This window comes from Apteryx rowi, unplaced genomic scaffold (assembly GCF_003343035.1).
Source record: "Apteryx rowi isolate R43461 unplaced genomic scaffold, aptRow1 scaffold_524, whole genome shotgun sequence".
Classification (NCBI taxonomy): Eukaryota; Metazoa; Chordata; class Aves; order Apterygiformes; family Apterygidae; genus Apteryx; species Apteryx rowi.
Window position 1 is genome coordinate 302,788 of NW_020450788.1, and position 21,100 is coordinate 323,887.

Below are 21,100 nucleotides of genomic sequence, written 5' to 3' on the forward strand. Positions count from 1 at the left end.
CATCGTTATGTGGACCAACCCATACTTTTAATGCTTGTATTTTAGAAGATGGAGACGTCAGCGGAAACCAAGAAAGCAAAAACATTTTTTAAAAAGCAGAAATCTGAGGAATCTCCCCTGTGAATATTGCTAATAAATCAGTAATGTTGTTAATAGTAATCACAGGCATATAGTTTCTCCCGCTTTCAGTTTTGGCATGGTATTACTTACTCACTTTTCTCTGCTAGTCTCTGAGGAGGGACGCTACCACCAGAGCAGGGCGCAACCTAAAAACACAGTAGCTTTCGTATCTGCCCCCTGCCTACTACACACTCAGATAAGACATGAAGAGAGGTGACTCATATGTGTCGTGAGTAACCGCTCACGTTTCCCTTCTCTCTGGATGCTGCCCACTTGTCACCTCACGCACACGACCAGGAAAACCCCAGCCCGGCAAGTCAGCGCTGCCTTAACCGAGGCCCCAAAGGAGCAGGAGCGAGGACTCGGTGCAGCCTCCTCTGCGGAGAGTGCTGTGCCTGTGCGCGGGGACAGGGGCGTTGGTGCGCCTCGTGCGCGACGGGGACAGCGAAGCCCGTTCTTTCCATCTCCGCAGCTGCCATGGCCAAGGCGGGGGAAGATGGAGGTTTTCGTTCACTTCAAACGCGGCCACAGGAGCGGGGGAGACCTCCACGTGCAGCCCTGCAGGGGAGGCGGCAGGATTTCCTCCCGTCCCCGTCCCGTTCCCCTTCCCTGCAAGGCTGCAGCGGGGCCGCTTGGTGCTCGGGGCGCAGCAGCACCTCGACGCCTCCCCCAGGCCGGCGGCGGGCACCGGCCCGCATCCGCAGACCCCGGGCCCTGGCTGTGCCCCGGAGGAAGGGGGCCCATGGGGCCTAGCCTGAAGTGCCACGGGGCCTGCACGCACCGCCTGAGGGCCCCGGGCCAGGCCGGCCACCCCCAAAGGCTGCAGGGGCCACACGGGCTCGAGGGGCTCCCCCCAAACCAGGGAAGAGGTGCAGGGCGTGTATGTGTGCGCGTATATAAGTGTGCGTATAAATGCGCCCCGGTTCCCCGCTCCCCCCCGCCCGCCGCAGCCCAACGGGCGTCGCCCGCCCCCGCCCAACGGGCGTCGCCCGCCCCCAACCACCGCCTTTACGGGAAGCGCGACCCCGCCCCGCCGCCCATCCGGCCCCGCCCCCCGCGGCCGCGGCCCCGCCCCTTGCTGGCGGGGCGGAGCCGCTATAAGGGGCCGCGGCGGCCATCACCGCCCCCACTCGTTGCCGCTGCCGCTAGTCCGCCGCTCAGCCCTGGCCGTGCCCGCGCCCCTGCCCGCGCCGCCCGCCACCCTCCTCCGCCGCCGCCCGCCGCCCCGCGGCGCCATGATCGTGGACAGCAGCCGGGACGCGGCGCCCGACGGCGGCGGCGCCCTGAGCAGCCCCATCAACCTCGCCTACTTCTACGGGGCCTCGCCCCGCTCCAGCGAGGGCAGCTGCTCGCCCGCTCACTCGGCCCCGGGCTCGCCGGGCTCCGACTCGGACCTCTCGGTGAGCAGCCGCGGCGGCGGCGGCCGGAGGGACCCCCGGGGCGGCGCCCGCCCCGCGCTGCAAGGTACGGCGTGCCCGGCCGCCCCGCTGGGGCCGCCCGCTCTGCGCTGACAGCCGCCCGCCCCCCGCGCCGGGGGCTCCCGCCTGTGGCGGCGGCGTCGTGGCCGTTGCGCGGGGGCGGCGCGCTGGGGCGGGCGGCCATTGGTCCGGCCGTTGGTTTTGCTGCTGACCCCGCGCTCCTTTCCGGGAGGGGCTTCTCCCCCCTCGCCTGACTTTCGGGCTGCTTTTAGTGGCTCGGTTTGCTGTGAGATTTTTGTTTGCCAACCGCCCCCCCCCCCATCTTAAAAAAAAAAAAGCCAGAAAAGGCTTTCTATGAACGGGTGATCTTTATTTTCACATTTAGAGTCTTCGTAGGCCCTGTGGTGAGGTAGTTATGGTGAGGTGCAAGGAAACCCCTAGAGAGATTATTTACTTCCTTTTTTTATCAGAAGCTTCTGTAATTTGGAACTTGATCTCTAACCTTGCATGTTTTGAAATTTTCTGAGGTTTGTTAGTCTGTTTTTTTTCTTTTCAGGTTTGAATGTGTGTGTATATACATATATTTAGATATGCATATAGTACATATGTTGTGTGTGGTTGTGTGTATAATACTTATCTGCTAAACCTTGTGCTTTCCTTCTTGAGTCATATTATTTCCTGACTCAAGTTGAGTCCATGAAATCATGATTTCCGGTCTTTCACTTCTGTTTTTAAAGCCTCAAAACGGATCTCATTTTAGAGAAGTTATGAAACAGGAGAGGTGACTTGGGGGAGTGTTATGCTTGAGCTTTGAAACAAACGGGATCTGAAAGGACAGGACCATCCAGTATGGACATCAAAACCACGAGTAATTAAAAATTAGTTCCATGTTAGGCAAAAGCACTTCACTAATTCAATATTCTTTAAGCATTAATGTGAATGTAGTGCCTGTGTTTAGCTATTTCCACCTCTTTACCAACAAAAGCCAGGGTGGGGGAGATTCCAGACTCCTTAAACTGGAGGAAGTTGCACACTTCTAAAATGGATGAGAGTTCTTTGAAACATCTTGTTTTGAAGGGGTTCTCTCTCGTTTGAAAGCAAAGTTCTAGGTTATTTTTTGTAAGCGTGTTTTTTTCTTCTAATGAAAATTGAGTTGATGGCTTAAGTGTTGGTTTTGTTTCATGTTTCAGCAGTTGATCAACACATGGGGGGAGGAAAGCAACACAGAGGACCTTTCCAGGGGGTCCGTGTGAAGAACTCGGTGAAAGAACTGCTGTTGCACTTCAGAAGCAGCAAACAGATGTCCTCAGGCTCTGCTACTGATGAATRCAAGGTAATGAACATTTTTCAGCACTGACATAATTGGGTTTAATGGTTCCTGAAGTTGGCAAAAAAGGCATGTGATAAGACTGAAAACAAGTTTACTGGCTTTATCTGATGTGGATGGAGTCAGTATTTTTCCTTTCCAATGCATAATGGAAAAAGAGCCAGGAAGAAATTAGTAAGAGGGTTTGCTATGGGAGAAGGAGATACTTAGCAATGCACTTGCTAAGCTTTATTTTCCAAAGGGAGTTCAGATAGATGTGTTGGTATTGTGAAACAATGAAAACTCCCTGTTAACTCATGTGAGGTCATTCATTACAAGAGTAGGGAACTTTCTCAGAAGAGAACCACTTACTAGCTTGTCATGCTATTGCACTCTTCCATGCTGTACAGGGCATGTAGTGTGATGGCAGAGCCTAGTTTGGAAAGATAAAAGCAGAAGATATGAGGAAAAGCTGGGAAGATCCAGGAGGGAGATTCTTTAGAGTAGTTGTTTTGAGTGAGTTTGGATTTCCTAGACATGTGTTGTTGGGGGGGGGGGGGATTTTCCATACAGAAAAGTTCATGGTACTGAAGCAGGAAAAAATTTGCAGGCTTATTTACATCAAATCCTTAGACCTTACTAAGGAGCAGTGTCTTTTCTCTAGATTTTTAGTTCTGTGGTGTTGTAAGAAATAGCTCAAAGCCTTAAGAAAAAGGCTGGTTTTATTCAAGTTTCATAAAACTTCCTCTTTTCCAACTTTAATGTAATTGCTTTTAATTAAGGCTAAAAAAATCATGTATTAGAATTATTCTAAGGTATATGCTATGTTTATAGAAGTAAAGCTCTGCTTTTGTTTTCTTATCCCTGAAGTAACATTATAATAATGGAATAATTTCTATTTTTTTCAATAGACACAAGGAGGACTGGTGAACTACGAACAGTACACAGGTATAAAACCTTTTTTAAACACCCCACAATAATATTTTAAAAGTAGATTGTAAGAGTAACCTCAAAATGGATACTAAATTCATTTTCTTTTCAGCAGAGCTCAAGAGCATACTCGGCCACAGTGGCAAAAGAAAGGCTCCTGAGCACCTTTCTGATGGACCTTCTTACAAACGCCAAGCTACTGTTCACCCACACCTCCTGGTAAACTTACTAATTTTACTGTGCTTTATTTTTGTTGGCTTTGTATAACCAGAAATTGCCAACTAAATAATACCTAAATTTTGTTTTTTTTTTCTGGCAGACACCACCCCAGACACCAACTTCTATGGACAACATGGAGGAGACTCATAAAAATGAACCAAAGCACGATAGCAGTTCTGATCTGCTTCAGAACATCATAAACATTAAGAACGAGTCAAGCCCTGTCTCTCTGAATACAGTGCAGGTTAGCTGGTTGCACCCTGTCTCTAACCATAACTCACCCAGGGAGCAATACCAAGACAGCCCGGGAACGCAGGCTTTCTCCCCATCCCAGAAGTACCAAGCATTCCAAGAACACACCTCCCAGCATATGCTTGATCCTCCTCAGCATTACCAGTTTCCTGCATCGCAGAACCAGGATTTATCACAGAATTACACTTTGGATCCATCCCTGGAGTACAGGCCCTTTTCTGCCAATGACCAGTCTCCCAGCTACCAGCAGAATACCTTTGAGAGCCATGAACTGCAGTATTGTCCATCACAAAGTTTCTCCTCTCTCTTGAATGATTCTGAAGGCTCAGAGAATATATCCACTCCCTTGCAGCCCCTGACCAGTGCTCACCTGCAGGCTGATGCCAGCACCCATACTGTGAACTTCAGCTTGATTCCCAATAACATCTGTGGTAGCCTTGAACGCAGTGTCTCTTTGGCTACTTTGAATGTCTCTTTATCACACCAAAACACTGCCAGAAGCACAGCACAGCTGGGCAAGTCATTTTTTCAATGGCAAGTGGAGCAGGAGGAAAACAAACTGGCTAATATCTCTCAAGATCAGTTCCTCACAAAAGATGCGGATGGAGACACGTGAGTACTGTTTATCTCAGTGTTTCTGAAGTAGAAGGTCGGAGTATTTCTGTACAGCTTTTGGTGGACCATTGGGTTGTACTGGAAGCTGTTCATTAACATTACTTGTCTTGAGTGCAATAGTTTCTGTAATCAAATGAAACGCACAGCGCTGCTGACAAGCTGCGAAGCATAGAGTTGCAGCACACTTAGGTAAGGTATTTGTACCATTTAATTTCAGGCGCTTACTGTTAGATTTTTATCTAGTGAAAGGAGAGAAAAAGATTCTAATTTAGATGCTTTGAATTGCCCTGGGAAGAATTTGCCTGTTTTCCCATCTTAGTCACCTAAATGAGGTATCTGAAGCTGGCAGTATAACACCCCTTGCATAATGCACACTTGGATCTCTACTGACTTGAGCCCCTGCTTATATGGATGTGTAACTGCTTCCCTTTTTCCCTGCAGCTTCCTTCACATTGCTGTTGCCCAGGGCCGACGAGCTCTCTCCTATGTTCTTGCAAGGAAGATGGCTGCCCTGCACATGCTGGATATTAAAGAGCACAATGGCCAGGTGAGGTTCTCAAAGTTTTTTGCACCTGCTTTGTGCACCCGAGTTCTGCATGTCTGGACTTTGAGGAAGGTGTGGCCAAATGATTATTTAATGTCAACCCTGAGATTTAGCCTACATACTAGTATTATCCTTGAGCTATTAATACTTTTTTGAAATCACTTTAAGCTGGTAAAACTATATGCTCGACTTTTATTTGTCCTGGCTTCCTGGTATTTGTAATCACTGCTTAAATAAGACCAGGCAGCTAGGATTTTTGTTTTAGTTGCTGTTTCCTGTTAGAGATCAGATGACTAATAGCTTGTTTTCTTCTCAATGTTTGCAGAGTGCCTTCCAGGTGGCTGTGGCTGCTAATCAGCATCTCATTGTGCAGGACTTGGTTAGCTTGGGGGCTCAAGTCAACACCACAGACTGCTGGGGTAGAACACCATTGCATGTTTGTGCTGAGAAGGGGCATGCCCAGGTCCTTCAGGTAAGGATCAGACGGATGATGTAGCTGTTCCCTACCCGTGATGCTTAAACTTATATTAGTTGTCTTGGAAAATTCTGAAAATGCAACACCTCCCCCTATCTCTCACTCTGTGTGGCCTTGTAAATATGTTCCAGGGCTCCACAGTAACGGCTTAAAGTGATGCTGAATTTCTGAAGATTCTTGCTAACATTTTGGATTAATTTGGATTAATTTGGTGGAATCCTGCAGTATACTAAAACAATAAGTCTCTTAATGCTATTACCTATTGCAACTTCATTGCAGCAAGACTCTATACAGGCTTGAGGAAATGTGTTTTGCATAGATCTAAATGCATATCTGTTTCCACTTTTGCAGGCAATCCAAAAGGGAGCTGTGGGAAGCAATCAGTATGTGGACCTTGAGGCAACAAACTATGATGGTGAGTAGCTATGAGTTTATAACTTACAGAATTACTGGATGTTATAATATTTTATAGCTGCTCATGAATGTTATCCTCGGTGAGAAGCAATAAAATGGAGTATATCTTTGCCAAGTTGCAATTTGCAGTTACAATTGAAATTACATTACAAATGGCATATCAGATTAAAAAAAAAAAAAAGGTAGTCTCTGCCTGTCAGGGCCTTTTTCCTCCTCCCTGCTTCTGTTAGAGAGTAATTGTCATGTTTGTAATGGGGAGTATAGGTCATAATGGGCCCCTGTTTAAAAAGTCTGAGTACCAAAGAGATATCAGTGGATACAGAATCTCTGGCAACAGAGCTGTTTGAATTGAACCTCTTTTCCCTGTAATGGCTCTTTCTAAAGTACATCTTAGAATCAAACTTTGTTATTTCATTATCTGCTGGCTGAGATCTCATGGTACTTTACTAAACTTCTCCAGTGACTGACAACCCAAATACTGAGGCATTCAGGAGCAGTCACTATCACTTAGAAATGTGGAACCATCTCTGGTCTTGGCAGTGGGAGAAGCTCCTTTAACAGTCCTTTTGAAACAAGCAGCCAGTCAATTAGTTCTGCACTGTTCATTAATGATTGCTTTTAATGTTTAGGTTTGACAGCATTACATTGTGCTGTTCTGGCACATAATGCTGTGCTTCATGAACTGCAAAACAGTCAACCACCTCACTCTCCAGAGGTTCAGGATCTTCTGCTGAGAAACAAAAGCCTGGTAGAAACCATCAAGACTCTAATACAAATGGGAGCCTCTGTTGAAGCAAAAGTAAGTAAGAACACAGCTTTGTGTAAAGAGCCAGCTCCTGAGAGAATATGGAAGCTGACCGTGTCCCTTTCTCCTGCCCCATGTCTCAACCTATTTATTACGAAGGAAACGGACTGATTTGAAAGCTTTCTAAGCGCCTTATAGCTTAATTGTTCATGTCCATTGTTCATTAGCTCTGAGTATTAAAATATATAGTCAGATTGACTTTCAGTGAACTACAGTGCAGATGTGTTCAATAGATGTATTACACACAAGAGCTCTTTATGGTTACTTTGCCTTCTGTTTTATTTGTCTGCATGTTCACCCTGGGTAGGTGAAGCACCTGCAGAAAACACCAAATTTCTTTTTTGATAGGATCGTAAAAGTGGTCGTACAGCTTTACATCTGGCAGCAGAAGAAGCGAACCTGGAGCTCATTCGTCTCTTTGTGGAGCTGCCCAACTGTCTCTCCTTTGTTAATGCAAAGGTATGGTGATTCTCTGGGCTGCAGAAATAATCCAGGATGTGTATATGTATGGCACTGCAAGTGTCCTGAGACTCATGCCCCTACCTCTCCTTCATGGTATTTGTCTTCTCTAGGCTTACAATGGCAACACAGCACTACATGTGGCTGCCAGCCTGCAATATCGGATGAGTCAGTTGGATGCTGTTCGCCTGCTAATGCGAAAGGGAGCTGATCCGAGTGCCAGAAACTTGGAGAATGAGCAGCCAGTTCATCTGGTTCCTGATGGCCCTGTAGGAGAACAGGTAAAAACCAAAAGCAACCCCCCTTCTCTCCCCCCCCCCCAAAAAAAAACCCCAAACCCCAAAGCAGCAAAACAAATCCTCCACTTCTATCCTCCAAATAATAAACAAGTCTTACTGCCCTCAGAGTTCTTCTAGGTTTTGAGTCATAGCTTTTAGAGAGAAGATTTGGAAAATGCTATTTTCTTCAGGATTTTTTGCATCTTGTCTGATCTGATCTTGGCATTAAAAATAAAGACCTGAAATTACAGAATTCATTTACAGCTCTTATTTTTTCAATCCCGGAAGCTTTTTAATGTCAAACTAGCATGTAACCTTGCAGCATGTAGGAGCTGACCGACCTTCTCTAGTTTGTCTCAGTACGGCCTATGATCATGTTCTTGCTGTTTTTGTGATAATTAACAGCAGTTCTTAGGCCTGAATCACAGCCTAAAATCCCTGTTTCCTAGAAGCTATATAAATATATAACAAAGATGGCTCTTGACCGAAGAAGCTAATAAGCTAAGTAACTGAGTAATTCTGATTCCTTTAATTGATTCTAATCATGAAAAATTAGATCAATTCTGGTGCAGCTGAACTCAGAATCTGGCCTTAGATAAATGAGGAATGCAGAATTGGGCCTCTAGGTATTTCATGTCTTTTCAGATATGACACACTTTAGGGTGATGAATACTTAATCTTTTGTCTCTTTCTCTTCTCTAGATAAGACGTATCCTAAAAGGGAAGGCGATTCAGCAGAGAGTGTCGCCGTTTTAAACTCCGTGTTTCTTGGAGTTCAGCTAACTTACACTCACTGTCAGTTAGGCAGTCCTAATATATCTGTAAATAGACCATTTGCCTGGTGTGGGCAAATGTTAGTTGTTTCTGTGAAACAAAAGTATTTTGTTCACTATCATATAGTGGGTTATATAAGAAAAAAAACCCTAATTCCTCCGAGCAAATGGGAATGTTTCATTCCCMAGTATGTGGAACCTTTGCCTGGATACCTGGATTTCGTAGCTACGGCAGGACTGATTTATTTAAACAGCAAGATGAATGACTTCTGGACAAAGACAATGCTACAGGAAACCTTTTTGGAGAGCTATTAGATGACAACATTGTGTAGCTTTTTGTTTTTAATCGCACTTAAATAGTAAGTGTAGGAGAAATCAAATATTTTTGAAGCTGAAAATTTATTTATATACTTTGTAGCTTTCTTCCAATATCTTGTGCAGGATTATAGTCATTGGCATTATTGTACAGCTGTATAGAATTTACTGAGAGCTTGGAGAATGAACTGAAAAAAACAAGTGTTGATCTTGAACTTGTTGTGTATGGAACTTTATACTGGTGCAAATCGTGTGAATTTTGATTTTGAAAGACTGAAGACCAAAAATACAGTCAAGGTCAATTTTTCCCTGGCGGTGATTTGCATCTGCTTTTGGAGTTAATATAACAAAGCCTTGTTTCTTCAGGGGACAATATCAGTTTTTATTGTATGCAGTACAGGGTTTTTCTGTTGACAGGGCAATAGATTGAGGGAGAAATATGACTTAAATAGTGTATAACTGTCATGCTTTGAAGAATATGGTCCTGATTCAGTGAAAGTATTTAGCATGTACTTAACTTTAGATGCATGCTGAAATCTCTTGTTCATTATAATACTTAAATGTGTAAGCCCACTGGTGTCAGTAGGACTTCAGCACATGCATAAGTAATTTGCTGAATTGGGCTCTAGTTAATTCTAGAGGCTTAGTGTTTCTTCACCTCCTAAGCAGTTAGTCCATTTATGGTTTTACCTTATAGGTATAGTGGATAGCCAAGTAATATTTGAAGTTAACTTTTTTCTATTTTTTATTAACTATGGCTGTTAATGCAAGATGTTTACTAGTGATGCTGTACAGTTGTGTTCTGTTCTGTCAGGAAGACTTCCATGGTGAGCTGTAATCCAGTGATGTTCTCAGTATGGTATCTTTGCTCTTAAACTATTTGTGCATCCCATGCAGTTTTCTTCTGTAACCATTTAATTAGTCTGTGCTGTTTTGAAGAAGTATGTCTTGTAGACAAGCTAAGTGGAAAAATTTGATATGCCAAGGCCTAGTTATGATGTATTTCTTGGAAGGTCTCATGTAACTTGTTTGAATAAACATGTTAATTAAAATTTTTTGTGGTTACTGTCTGTGTTATAAATATTGATGAAATCAGGTTTGAAATAAACTGCTTTAGCCTGTTGCTTTGTCCTATAACAACCAGTTACTACCAGCACTGAAGAATTGTGTGGAAAGCAGTTGTTTTGAGGCTGAAGGTTCATTTGCGAAGGATGAAATGAGGTGATCTTTCCTTCCCAGTGTTGGTGCTTATTCCTGTCTGATGCCTCCTTTTTTTGTAGCTGGTGCTTGGGTCTTCTAGGCCGTGCACTTTGCAGTTGGTTTGCCTATGTATTGGATAGCTGTGCCCTAAAGGGGAAGAGTTATCCATTTATTTGTCCAAATTGCTGGTTCTCACATGAACAATTAGTTTCTCTCACAGCAGATCCTCTCTTTTTATTCTGGACTGTTTTCACTGTATGCTTAGAAAAATGGTAGTGCTTTTGACGACCTACTTTCCCCATGACTTCCTTGCTTCTGACCTCCATTCTTACAGCTCAGGTACAAGCAGTCAACTTAGCGCAGATGAAAGTCTGCATAAATAAATGAAGTTGTGCATATGGGGAAAGATTATCCCCATGCCACAAAAAGATGGGCTCTGAACTGATCATGAACTTGCAGGAGCAAGGATTGTCTGCCATGACAGGCATGTCTTACTAGCTCAGTGCTCAGCAACAGTCAAATCACTAAGAAGCCATAGGAAAGGAACTGAGGGGGCGAATGTTTTTATGCTACTGTATAAATGTGTTGTTCACCCCCACCTTACTGCTACTGTATCCCCTTGTGTGAAAGTGTTTTAGAATTGGAACAAGCCTGGAGGTGTGAAAGAGCCTCCCTACAGGGAGCAGCTGAAAGATTAGGACTTCAGCTAGGAAATGTGATGACTGACAGCGGATTTGACAGCTCTGCAAAGTCATGACTGGCCAGAGAAACTGAATAGGAATTAACTGATCACTGTGCCTTTCAGTATAAAACCTAGAGGAATTAAGGTATCAAGTGCAAAGCAGGCAGCAGGATGTGATTCTCTGAGATAGTCAAAGAATGTGGTAGAAGCAAATAGTGTGTTGATTCAAGGAGGGACTGGGCAGGCGCTTGGAAGAAAGACCTTTTTGTGGAGGGTTACTGAACCGCCTAACCAAATGAGGTGGTCACCCGTACTGAAGAGTGCGGGGATGGTATTTGGGGAATACAATCATACAGGCTTGCCCTGCTCTTGCTCGTCCCTGGGGATTTGCTAATGGTCACTGTGGCAGATGTTATACTGGACTAGACTGTACCCTTTATCTGAACCATTGTGGTTTGGTTTTTAATGATTCATGGGTTTGACTTGACTCTGCTGGCTTCTGTTGCGCCTTTCATAAAAAGAAAATGTAGAAAACTCATCTTCAGTCAGCTGAGTGCTTCAGGGGAGTGCTAGTAGATATTCTCATCTGCTCCTGCTCTCTGCAAAAACTGGTCCCTGGAAGTCTCCAAAATGGCTTTTCCTGCTGAGGTAAGGTGACAGAGGAGGCTATAAATATTTTAGCAGACGAAAGAATAAGAAATAATGATAGGGACTGAAAACTAGGTCAAATTTCTAGTTAGGGTATGTGATGATGAAGTGGTAGCTATTTATGTGAACAGCTAATTGGGCCCGGATTGTGTTGAAGGAGGAAGGAGCTGAATATCCTTGTTGCTGGAAGTGAAACTACCTTATGTCTTTGAGGAGTCTGATAGTACTGTTTCCACTCCATTTCCATTTTTTTTATAAAAAAGAAAAAGAATTGCTGATGAGATATTCTTACCTTCAGATCAGGCTGATCTGACTGCCTGGCAGTCCTTTTGGGGTGTTGTTGACAGAGTCCCTTAGGCTCTGCCAACCTTAAGTGTGCACTCAGTCAATGCTTGAGCATAAAAGAGGTGCCAGGGTAAGGGGTGAGAGGCATTTAACTTGCTGTGCTTTGTCAGTGACTTGTGCTGCAGATCCCTCAGCGTCTTAAAGGGCCATTCCTGGCATTCCAACTTAGAAAACTCCTGAGGGAAGGCTGAAGTGTTTGAAACTAATTTAATTGGCCTATAACCTGATTTTGTTGTCTCAAGAGCTCAGTAGGCAATTTCACGCACAAAGAAAGCATCCTTATTCCAAATATAACTGACTTGTTTTTCTCTCCTATATTGGAAAGTTCTGGTGTATCTGACATGTGATATAACTAGTTATTAGATGCAATCCTTTCTTACCGAAGGGCAAGTGACATTAAATATTTAGAAGGCTAATAGCGTTTATCTGAACCTCTGGTGCTAGGAAACTGCTGAATGGCTTTTATTGACGCAGATACAGGCGCATCATTTATCTGCCTGGTTGGAAGGGAGACAGAAGAGACTCTGGCTTTGGTCCAAGGAGGCATATTAAGACTCATGGAGCTTTGTTCCCAGGATGTTTTTGATTTGTTTGTCTAAGTAAGCCAAACCTCAGGAAAGGGTTGCTTTTTGATTTTTGTGGACTACTCATCTGGCCGGAGTTGCAGAAGGTGGCAATTCATGATTTACAAGAAATGCATTCTGCTTCTGGGGATGGAAAAAGCATACTTTCCACATTTATTGCTCATTTTGTATTTTTATCAGAAAAAGAAAACATATGCAGGAAGTGCATTCTTAGAGAGGTTGGGTGTGGTAGAAGCAACTTCAAAGATACAACATGAACTGCTTGTTCTTCTTGCCCTGACAGTTTGCTTATCTGGTTGCCTTTATTTTAAAAATATATATACTCTCCTGTGTAAGGCAAGACCCGAGGAGGATTGAAGTGCAGTGAAAATGGGAAATTAGAGAACAGGTTCAGCTCCTTCAGTTAAATACCTGAGAAACTGATCTAATCTTTCAGTCCGTTCAAGTACTATTGTTATCTCCTGCCTTTCTTCAGTGTTTGGTGGTGACATGGCCTGAGATACAGATGGCTTTTACTGCCGACTCCTTGTTGGGCTGCTGAAGTGTCAGGGACCTGTATCCACAGCCAGCTTCTCATACTACTACCTGCCACTCTTCATGACTAGGGCAAGGACTGGCAAGCCTGGTGCCGGTGCTGAGACTGGCCTTTGCACGGGTTTGGAGGAGAGCAACACCCCCGGGAGTCAGGGACAAGCATCCCTCCTCCTTTCCATGCTGCCTCCTGGGCTGCAGCAAGGGTTAGCTGACTGACTAGCAACCTTTTGAAAGGTCCAGTTTATTTCCTGGCAAAATTCCCCAGGTGGTGTTCCCCATTGGCTAATGGACCAGCATCTAATTCTAGCAAAATTTTTTAGATCATCCCACTCTTACTAAACACTCAAGGCAGCTCTAATGAAACTGGGAACCACACTAGTGCAGAGAGGCTACATGAGAGGTTGGCCCTCTTCAAATAGTTAGACTTCAGGTTTGGTTTATCCTTCAGGTGCCTATCTCAGCCTAGCTGGGGAAAGGTAATATATCTTGAGATGTGTTTGCTTAGTGTGTATTTGTTTTCARCTATCATGACTGATTAAAAGGCTGACTTGATAGCTCTCTCTGTTTTACCTGGTAAACCTTCCCATTGGCTCTCAAAATTTGATCTAGGCTGTTTCAAGAAAGTGCCTGCATGAACTAACCTATACTTCACACGTGGTTTTCCTCTTCATTTCTGGTGAAATTTCTCCCCTCCCCTTTGCTAGGCAGAGAGCCCGAGGGAAGGATGACTAAGGTGGTGCTTTAGATTTCAGAGTGGGAATAGACAATTGCAGGAAGTTGCCCTTTGCTTCTCTAAACTTGTTTGGGCTGTGATTTGGACCTGGGAAGCTATGTGTTCCCATGCATACAATGCAGAGATGCATTCACATGTATTTAATGAAAGTTTGTTCAAATGGCCTCAATCATGTGTTAATCATGTGATGGAGACTGCTCCAGATGCTGCCCAGTGGCTGCCTGTGGTTGGTTTTTCAGCCCCAAGTAAAGGCCTTCTTCAGCAGTGCTGAACTCTTTCTGTTGGCTTGACCTGGTGGAGAAGTCTAATTTGTTTCATCTGAGTCCATGGTTCTTCAGGACTGCATCCAGTCACTGCCTAGGTGGTTCTTGAGGCCCTTTGGAGGGAGGCCCGCAGCTTGCCCAGAGCTGTGCTGTAGCTCCCAGGGTGCTATGCAGCCTAAATGACACAGGAGGATGTTTGTGCTGTGTAAACCTCAAAATCAAGCTTGCCATAAAACTACCAAGAGGACCAGGACTACGTGAACACTGCAGTTTGTGGCCAGCCAATAAACCCTGTAGAGCTGGGCAGGTACAGCTTGTTATTATCCTAAGACAGACCACAGGTCCTTGCCCAAGGACTTTCACTCTACTAAAAGCAGCCCAATAAGTGCTGCCAATAAATTTGGGGTTTCTATAAGAAAATTTGAGGTCACAGCAATGAAAGATCTTGGGAGATGCTTACAGTGCCACCTGTGACCTTGACCTTTGTACTGTGCTGGAGTTTGGTATACTATCCAAGAGTAAGAACTGGATCCAGTGGTAGCCCAGATGCATTTTGAGGGGAAGTAGTTTTTGGAACAATCTGGGCAAAAGCATCAAGAAAGTAGCATGCTGCTATTGTTATTAATCAGTAAATCTCCAGGTGTCTTCAAAGGGCAGTAATAATAGTTAATCCCCTCAGCTAGATTAGAAAACAAAGGTAGAGAAATGGAAGAAGTTTGTCTGAGGATATTTAAGGGACTGCTTTGTATGAGACAGACAGATGGAACTCCATGAACCTTGTCCAAAGGCGGTGCAGAGGGCTTGCAATTATTCCTCCAGTTGCCTGCTCCTTCCAAATTTACTAAACAGTGAGCAACAACTGATCTGTAGGTCATTCATGATCCTTCTGCAAGTCATTCATGTTGTTGAGCTCATCTCTTTTGTGTGCTCACTTTGATTAGAGACCCAGCCTGCTTTTGCTCACTGCTTAGATTGTCAGATCATTCAGATCAGCCATCAGACAAAAACTCAAGAATGAGCAGCAAACTCTTCCCCCTCCCCCTGGAAGGTTTTATCTTTCTAAGCCAAGGTTGCTGGAATAGAAGGTGAAAGAGCAGACCCAGACTAGGAAAAAATACACTGAAGCAAATTCAGTGTGCTGCAGCTGCAGAGCACTCTGAGCTAGACCAAATCTCTACTAGTTGCATTTTGTGAACATTTGAGGCAAAACTATGAGAGGGTTTTTTTATTATGTAAGGTGAAATCATATATTATGACATTTTAAAGAGCTGGTCATAAAACATGCTTGGTTGTTAATGGGTTTCTCAACCTGAAGAGATGGTTCAAACTGAGAAATGAACATTTATTGGTACGGGCTTTTTAAAGGTGCTTAAGACATTGCCATGAATGTTCTGACATAGCTACATAAAATAAGTCTTCCTGTTGGGATGGAGGGGGACAAGGTTCAGCTTAGGACACAAATGACTTGCCAGGAGGAAACTATACTTTGGGTCAGCTGCTCTAGCGCTCAAGATAAACTGAGTTCTCTTTGTTAAAAAAACATGTCTTTAAAAGTTAGCAAATAGGAGAGGATGATTTACTGCCTAAAACGTGCAGCTCTTATCCAGCTCTGTCCTTATTCCTGGCCCTAGTCGCAGGCTGGCATGGTTTTTCATCTTAAACTTTCTCACGTACGTCTGTGAAGAAAACAAATGCATATGTAGAATAAGTTTATAACATGGATCAATTTATTTTTGTATTCTGGAAGAGAACTGTATATATGCATGCAAAATGTAAGTATGTAAAATGTATTGTGTGGGAGTACATAAGGCAGCAAAACTCTTTCAAGAAGATTAAACTTTTAATCCCGGAGCACTTCATTACTTTAGAAGTTTTTACTTTCTTTTGTTAAAAATAGAAACTTTTCCCATACTATTCCCTTGAATTTGTAAATTCAATGTGCTAATAAAAACCTGTAGTGAAAAGAAAAGCTTTCTGAGGAATAGAAATCAAGTTTCTAAGGCTTTTCTGTCCTGAGAATGAACGCCAACATAGGTTATCCCATGCCTAACAAGGCTGAGGCTTGATCTTTAGCCGTTGGACCCTGAGGTTCTCCCTGTTTCTCTCTCAATTGCCTCTCAGTAAATTTGTAAATCTGTGTAAATTAGTAAATTTGTAGTCTTCTCTCTCTACTCCAGTAAAGAGGAGGACTGCAGGAAAGATGTGTTGTGTGCACTTTCTGCCCTGGAGGACTACACCGGAGGGGACGGCTGAGCTAACATTGAGGGGCCGCGCTGCTGTTTGGAAAATGATGTACAGCGTGTTAGCAATTTCTAGCCCTCACCCAGGGCTGAAAACTGTCAGTGTAACCAGTAGTGCAAAGTGTGATATCTTTGTACTTTATTACAGACACAGCAAACAAAGAATTTCTGTTTCTTCTTCTTTAGCTGCCAGAATGAAATTTTATTACTGAAGTGGTTTTATCTGTCTCCCAATGAACATAAATGTTGTTAGCCTCTTTCCCACGCTCCCTGCATTGGTGTCCCAAGACACTTTTCTTGATTTCACGGCAGCCCTCCCTTTCCACACCTCGTGTCCTCAGCCCTAAATTCAGGCTGGGCCGCGATGCCTTTGGAGACTGCCGGGGGCCTCCAGTGAGAGCAGCCATCTCTGTGAGCCTGGGGAGGGCTTGAGGACACGTGACCCCCTGGCAGGCAGCCACTGGGCGCTGACCCACTTTGGAGCAGTCCGAGTTGAGGATTGAGATTTTCAAGCTTGGACACAGGGCACAATGATGCAGGTGCATACCTCCGTGCGTTTGGTTTTGGTCCTTGGGCATGAGTTCCTGGAGTGTATCCTTTGCAAGCAAGGGGTATCCTTACGGCAGGCACGGTGCCAATTGTCCCCTGTTAATCTGGGCTGAAACCAGCAGGAATGCTACTAATAAACTTTTTTTTATTTTGCTTTCTAGGAAGTTGCCAGGAAGAAACAGCAAGAGCTCTAGGGAAAGAAGCCTGGCTCTCCTGCCCTCCCTCTTCCCTGTTGCCTGAGTGAGTGCCTGGACTCCTGTTGCCCCGTGTCCATAGGAGGATAAACCTTTGCTCTCCAGGGAGTTGCCTAGCTGTTGTTCCTTAGCTAAGACTGCTAGGGATATTAAGATATTAGTATATTATGCTAAGATATTAAGGCCTCTTGTCCTTTTCTCATGCTATCTGTGCTCTGCAGGTCCAGTGGTGCCTCGCTCCTTCAGGAAGCTCCTGGTGACTACCGACCCCTGGAAATCGTGCCTGCATGTCTTTTCGACTGTTCCCATGGCACACGATATGGCTCTTGTGACAGCCTGAAGAGCTTGTAGTCTAGGTGCCAGGCGCAGACCCAAGTGCGCTAGGGGCCCTACTTCAGAAAGATGCATCTTCCCTGGTCACTTGCTTGATGTCTCCCAAAAGGCCTCAGGGCACACATGGGTGTTTGGGGAGATGAGATTTGAATAGGGAGGAAGGAGGCCTGGCAGCTCTGTCTGTGCTTCTATCAGCTTCTTGCTTGGTCTGTGTACAGAGTTTATATGCTGCTGCGCTGTTGCCCTTGTTATCATGCTGATGGCTCTGGTTCTTGCTCTGCTTGTTTATTTTTACTCTATTGTTGAATTTATTGCTCCTGGACTCTTTACTCTTGTTGGCTCCTGATAAATTACTGCCTCTTACTAGCCTTAAATTACTGCCTCTTACCAACCTTTAATTACTCGCTGCCATCATATCTGGTGCCACATCCTCTTAATTATTGCTCCCATAGTGGCTTAGACTCCTCCTTGCCTTTAAATCTATTAGCTTTCCTCTTGGCTGGCTTTGGCTGCTCTTGTGACTTTCTGTCCCTTCTTCCCCGTCTCCTCCAGTCTTGCACTGATGCTCTGGAGCCTTGCCTCCATCCTCTCCTGTGCACATTTTGGGTCTCACTGCAACCCTCCTCCCTTGTCCTGTGCCACCAGCTCCCTGCTGCCTCACTCTGCCCCAATCTGCGTCCCCCCTGTCTTTTCGGAGCTGGGGGCTGTTGGTGGGTTTCTTTTGCTCTGCCTTCTCTCTTGCTGCTTTTCTGCATGCTCTGATGTCCTCTGTCCAATTTCCCCCGTCTCTCTTACTTTCCACTTTGCTAGCATTCCCTTTTGCCAGTGTCCCAGTTAGCTTGGTGAGAAATGCTTTGCAACTTTCTCCTCCCTTTTGCAGCCGAGCTTTGTTTTCAGACCTGCTCTTCCACTCAGGACTGGTGCTGGCAGCTCTTTGGTGACTCTTGGGTAGCTCCCAAAAGCCTCTATCCTGTTGTATTCAGTCCACCACATCTAACTCTGGTACTCAGTTTTACCAGTCACTGGCTCAGTGTCTTCCTTGAGCTCCCAGGCCTGTGTTCACATAGCTCAGACCCTGCCTCTCTTGTTGCCTTTGAGTGCCTCACCTCCGCCTCTTATGGTGCCTGTTTCACCTCCTCAGTTGGTTTCCAGCTCGACATGAATGCTAAGCAAATCCATTTCTCCATCCTGGCCCTCTGCTCTGTGTGTTCCCGATCCCTCTCCCTCCGTTTAGCTGCATTCATTACGAGGTTGGGCTTCCTGCATGGATGCAGCATTCAGTTTTCAGCTGCCTCTGACTCACGTTCTCTGTTGCTGTCCCCAAAGTCATATGCTTACTTAGCCATGCCCTTGGAGCTATCTTCTCCCTTGCCTGTTTGCCCATTTGGGCAAATCCTACCGGCTTAAGCTTTCCTTTCTAGCACCACCAATACGTTTCCTTTTGTGCCTTTGCTGCTACTGAAATGTTGGCTGGGGAGAAGACAAATTGAAATTTAGGGAGACTAGAACAGGAGAGAAGTGTTTAAAGCTAGAAACAGCCAAACCTTGCCAATTTGTCTAGAATTAACCTATTCTACAACCTTACTCTCCTCTTAATATTGCTTCAGTTATAACCCATTGCTCCAATGTCAAGTACCTGCTTTTCTCCCCCAGATCCACATCCCGGTGTTTGTGCAGTACTGCAGCCCATGTGTGTTTTGGTGCCCCTACACCATTGGCTAACCCATACCCTACAGCATATCTTCCCTGCCCACCCTTCATGTGGGACTTTGTCATCTAGAATAGCTGCCTTGACTTGTTTTGTGTCCTACTCTTCAACATGGTGTCCAGCAACAGTCTTGACATTTCCATTTCTTCCCTGACACTTGGCTGTGAAAATTTCCAGCTGCTTTCACTATGCACATGAACATATTCTCTTTGCTGTGTCAAGTCTTCATGGCCTAGGCCATGTGTAACTCAGAGGCCACTGCTCTGTGAGCAGCCTCAGGGGGAATGGGAGTTTTGCTGGGAACAGAGAGTCTTGTGTGGTGCGAGCTTCACTCGAGAGCCTTGTTCCCCCCTGCCAGTGCTGTCAGTTCTCAAGAGTTATCTGCTTGCCCTAAACATTGTGAGAGACTGAGGGAAGGATTCTGTCTATGAAAGTCATTAGTTTAACTAATATTGTATCTTTTTATTGTAAAAGTGCTCTTTGAGGTTGATTAATGAGGAGTGGGTGGAGATAAAACAAACTCTGGTTTTGCAGGTGAGACACCATTCCTTCAAAACAAAATACTTGTAATGTTAAGAAAAACAAACCCACTTAAAACAAACCTCTACTTCTTCCTGTGGGGAAATGATATCTCCCACAGTCAGTTATATTTTCTCCTTATGTCTTTTTAAAAAAAAAAAAAAAAAAAAACCTCAACAACATATTCCCTGCATCTCCTTACCTGCCTGTCTCTGGTCTCCCTCTTTCTGGAATGGTAATACCTTGGGTCACCAGGATGTAGCCTGGTGGCTTGTCCCTTCACAATGCATCAGTTGCATGCCATAGAGATATCACAGTGTTTTTATACTTTAAGTAGAACACAGTTTTCTGTTCCTTTTTGTGTAGTGCCCCAGAAGCTGTCAATGGGAGGCCTCCTGCTACATTTCATGCAGCATCTTGCACAATGCGCTGCTGATTCAATGATAAATCTTAGCAAACTCTCCAAACACCAGTTTGGAAATCGCTCCCTCTGTGGAAAAAGGCACCTGAAGGTGCCCAGCTCTCCACAGTGTGCCAGGACCACGCTGTGCCCCCAACCTGCAGCCCAGTGACTGGAGCCTGCCCTCTGCCAAGGGGTGTCCCCACGTGGCCTACGTGGAGCGAAGGGTTTGCTTTGGCTCCCGGCACAGCCGTCCTCTGTCCAGCTGGCATGGTCCTTGGCTGGGGCTGGCAGGGACCTTGCAGACAAGCCCAGAAATAACCTCCCTAGGTGCGGTTCCTGTCATGCCCTTGTCAGAAACCTGTGGGGAAATCTGTGTCAGGCCTCCTATTCTCTTGCTAAATAGAGGCTCATCTGCCAAGTCTGTCGAAGCAGCTGGAAAAGTCTTTTCAAAGGGAGATGCCTTGGGGGAAGCCAGTGCAGAGAAATGCGGCAATTCTCAGCCATCCTTGTATCCAGTTTCTCATACCACCAGCCTCTCTTGGTGTGTTGCCTCTTGGTCAGGCCTCAGCTGTAAGCGGGGCAGTGGGGGGAGAACTTCATGGCTGGCTCTTGCAGAGGGTGTAAGGACAGTGCCCTGTTTTCAAGTGGTGGCAAAGACTGCCTTTGGCCTCACAGAATAGTTTTGGAAATCCCTGATGATTTCAACTGTGTGCTGCACGGCCCTCTTGGAAAAAACTTGTGAAGCTTCAGCACAGGGTGCCCTTTTGGGTGGATCCCTGTGGTGGTGTGGGTGAGGACTGGCCACAATGCTGAGGTTGATGGGTTAATGTGGAGACCCGGCTGTTGAACGAAAGACGGACGAGCCGAGTTATGAAGTCTGCTCCTGGCTTTGCCCCAGCGCGTCTGCCTTGGCGCGGGGAGGTGTGCGTGGGGGATGCACCTTGGCACCACAGTGGTGTGAGCAGCTCGGCCCCAGCCTGTGCCAGCGGAAGCAGGGGGAGGCGATGCAAGCACCGGGAGCTCTCAGCAGCATGGCTCGACTTGCTCTGCCCTGCCGTGCCAGGCTGGGGCCCTGCCTCCCGCTGCTGCTCCACTTTCCTCTTCTTTCGATTGATCTCCTCCACTTCTGGATGAGCTAAACCTTGTCTTGGGGAGGGAAGCAGTGTAAGGGGGGAGAAGTGGTGCAAATGAAAGAGACTTTCAGGGACGGGGAGAGCGGAGGATTATTCTTAAACCCCCCTC

General features: G+C 45.5%; 1 protein-coding gene across 6 annotated transcripts; it reads left to right on the forward strand.

Moving 5' to 3' along the window:
* The first annotated feature begins 1,330 nt into the window (after positions 1-1,330).
* On the forward strand, positions 1,331-9,978 carry NFKBIZ (NFKB inhibitor zeta). Of its 6 annotated transcripts, none has more exons than XM_026080551.1 (12): positions 1,331-1,584; positions 2,729-2,871; positions 3,756-3,792; positions 3,887-3,993; positions 4,094-4,857; positions 5,302-5,407; positions 5,730-5,876; positions 6,231-6,294; positions 6,923-7,092; positions 7,447-7,557; positions 7,671-7,838; positions 8,538-9,978. In XM_026080551.1, exons 1-12 carry the CDS (start codon positions 1,356-1,358, stop codon positions 8,589-8,591), a joined length of 2,100 nt encoding a protein of 699 aa, XP_025936336.1. In that variant the 5' UTR covers positions 1,331-1,355; the 3' UTR covers positions 8,592-9,978. The 6 variants fall into 6 exon arrangements, with proteins under 6 accessions (XP_025936336.1, XP_025936337.1, XP_025936339.1 ...); XM_026080552.1 differs by having other exon boundaries at positions 3,890-3,993; XM_026080554.1 differs by having other exon boundaries at positions 2,732-2,871.
* The last annotated feature ends 11,122 nt before the right edge of the window (positions 9,979-21,100 follow it).